General features: G+C 45.5%; 1 protein-coding gene across 1 annotated transcript; it reads left to right on the top strand.

The window, feature by feature from the left end:
* Nucleotides 1-1115: 1115 nt before the first annotated feature.
* Nucleotides 1116-1766, top strand: LOC115966608. Its single transcript, XM_031085812.1, has one exon. It carries the CDS (start codon nt 1116-1118, stop codon nt 1764-1766), a length of 651 nt encoding a protein of 216 aa, XP_030941672.1.
* The last annotated feature ends 1090 nt before the right edge of the window (nt 1767-2856 follow it).

Below are 2856 nucleotides of genomic sequence, written 5' to 3'. Positions count from 1 at the left end.
TGCTCCACAACTAACACTCTGGCCGCATTAATGTGGAAATGATACCTGAGCAGTGGCTTTTCAAACTCACAGCTACTACCTAAGAACTTTGGGAGAAGGCTGATGTGACAAAGACTAACAACAGCAGATCTGACCTGCACGTGTATAGTGGAGATGAATGATGAAAGTAGTATATAAGGAAGAAGGAGCTCTGAGAAAAGGGATCGGAGATTTTACCAGAGAAAATACTATAGCAATCTGAACTAACTTTGTAACTATTGTCACTGTCACTCAAGAAATAATAAGTTTAAGCTCCTCGGACTAATGTCGAGGATTGAATTGCTTGCTCAAGTCCATATTTGTTTTGCTTATTCATTCTCTAAATCATCTTCAACTGTTGCTACACTCATTAAAGCCCAGTTCTTCTATCTACTTTATACAAATTTATTGTATTGGGCTTGCTGGGCTTGAATTCACTCATCCCTTAGGTATAGTGCTCAGTCCCTACAATTGGCGCCGTTTGTGGGAAAAACTTGTGTGTTAGTGAGTGCAACAATTAGACATGGTAGGATCAAGTCCACACCATGAAAACCCATGCCAACGACAGGGTAATTTTCCTGACCCTGAACATGAACAAAATCAGGAGAATGAAAGGAATCGAGAGGGGAGTGTGCATACCACCCAGACGAGCAAAAGACACTCCTAAGTGGGCAGTCGCATATCCTAAAGACAAAACAACAACTAAGCCATGCAGCAGGAGATAGATGACTTGAAAAAGAAACTGCGCCATGCACAACAGAGGCAGTCTCCTTCTAGTTCTGACATATCCTTTAATGATGAAGAGGACGGCAATTACAGGCAAAGATCAAGAACTCCTCCAAGCAAGACCTAGAACTCCTCCAAGCGAGACCTTCTCTTATGAAGACGAGCACCATCATAGACGAAAACACCAGGGCTCATCTAGTAGGGGTCTGGGTAATGATGCCATGAGTAAAGCTCTGGATCAGATCTCTAAGTCACCCTTCACGCACAAGATAGAAAGGGCTAGGCTACCTCGGCGGTTCCATCAGCCTACGTTCACCGTTTATAATGGTTGAACAGACCCCATAGAGCATATGAGCCAGTTTAATCAAAGAATGACCATCCACTCCCAGAACGAAGTTTTGATGTGCAAGGTTTTCCTGTCCAGCCTAGGACTTGTAGTGATGAGGTGGTTCAATGGCTTGAAGACGAACTCCATAGATTCCTATAAGCAGCTTATCCAAGCCTTTGGCTCTCGCTTCATTACGAATAGCAGGGTTCCTCGGCCTCTAAGTTCGTTGTTGTCATTATCCATGCATGAGGGAGAAACTCTAAAAGCATACTCGGACAAATATTGGGAAATGTATAATGAGACGAACGGTAACTTTGATGACATTGCCATCAGCACTTTTAAAAGTGGTCTCCCAACCGAGCACGGCTTGAGGAAATCCTTAATTGGCAAGCCTGTCACCAGTGTACGTCAACTTATGGACCGGATTGACAAATACAAAAGAGTGGAAGAGGACCAGATGCAAGGGAAAGGAAAGGACAAGGTTATCTCTCAAAAGAGGAGTGATTTTAGGTTGGATCGATACAACAATAACCATCCAAGGAGAGATTTCACAGGGCAATCCGGATCAACCAACACGCAGATGGTTAACGCCGTATTCAGAGAATTGGTACATCAGGTTTTAGAGAAAATCAAGAATGAGTCATTCTTCAAGTGGTCGAATAAGATGGCTGGAGACTCCATGAAGTGCAATTAGAGTCTGTATTGTCAGTACCACCAGGACCACGGACATACTACAGAAGACTACAGGAACCTTTGGAACCACCTGGATCAGCTGGTCTGAGAAGGGAAACTGAGGCACCTTTTACTTCCTTCCAGTGGTCATCAAGGCCAGGCAAACCAGGAGCCCCGGAGAGACACATCCTTAAGACCTCCCATAGGCACGATAAATGTCATCCTTCCTGCTCCAGGAAGGACCGGCTCTTATCCTTCTAAAGTAATGTCTGTGGCTCGGCTTTCCACCGAGGATAACGATCGAGAGACCAAAAAGGCCAAGAAGGGAGCCTCACCTGTGTTGGGATTCTTAGACGAAGATAAGATCGGAACCATCCAACCCCATGACGATACTCTAGTAGTCACACTCAGGATTGGGGGATTTGATGTGAAGAGAGTGCTGGTAGATCAGGGCAGTGCTGTGGAAATAATGTATCCCGACCTGTACAGGGGGCTAAACTTAAAACCCGAAAACCTAACGGCATATGATTCCCCTTTGGTAAGTTTCGAGAGGAAGACCGTTACTCTAAGGGGCCAGATCAGACTGCCCATACAGACCGATACAAATGTGGTAGAGATGGATTTCATTGTAGTTGACGCTTATTCACCTTACACAGCTATAGTGGCTAGACCTTGGCTTCATGCCCTAGGGGCTGTCTCTTCTACACTACACCAAAAGGTGAAATACCCGTCGGAGGGCTAGGTCAAAGAGATTGTGGGGAATCAGACCATGGCCAAATAGTGCATAGTGGCTGCCATCTCACGCCAACCTAGTGCTGAACCCTTGGCCTCTACTAGAAAGGGCTTATAGCAAGCAGCCACCCCGGCATTGCCGGTAATGAGTCAGCCAAGGAGGTAAAATGTGAAGATCTAGAAAAGGTAGCCGTTGGCGTTGATCTAGAAAAGTTCTTTCAAGTCGACTTGGAACTACCTCCCCAAGAGAAAGAAGAACTGATTGGGTTTTTTAGAGAAAACGTGGACGTGTTTGCATGGGACGCCTATGAGGCCCCAGGGGTTGATCCGAGCTTCATCTGCCACCACCTAAATGTTAACCCATCCGTTACTCCCAAGAA

Source organism: Quercus lobata, chromosome 11 (genome assembly GCF_001633185.2).
Source record: "Quercus lobata isolate SW786 chromosome 11, ValleyOak3.0 Primary Assembly, whole genome shotgun sequence".
In the NCBI taxonomy this organism is placed as follows: domain Eukaryota; kingdom Viridiplantae; phylum Streptophyta; class Magnoliopsida; order Fagales; family Fagaceae; genus Quercus; species Quercus lobata.
Note: the sequence above shows the minus strand (reverse complement) of the source record. Positions and strands in the feature narration are given on the sequence as shown.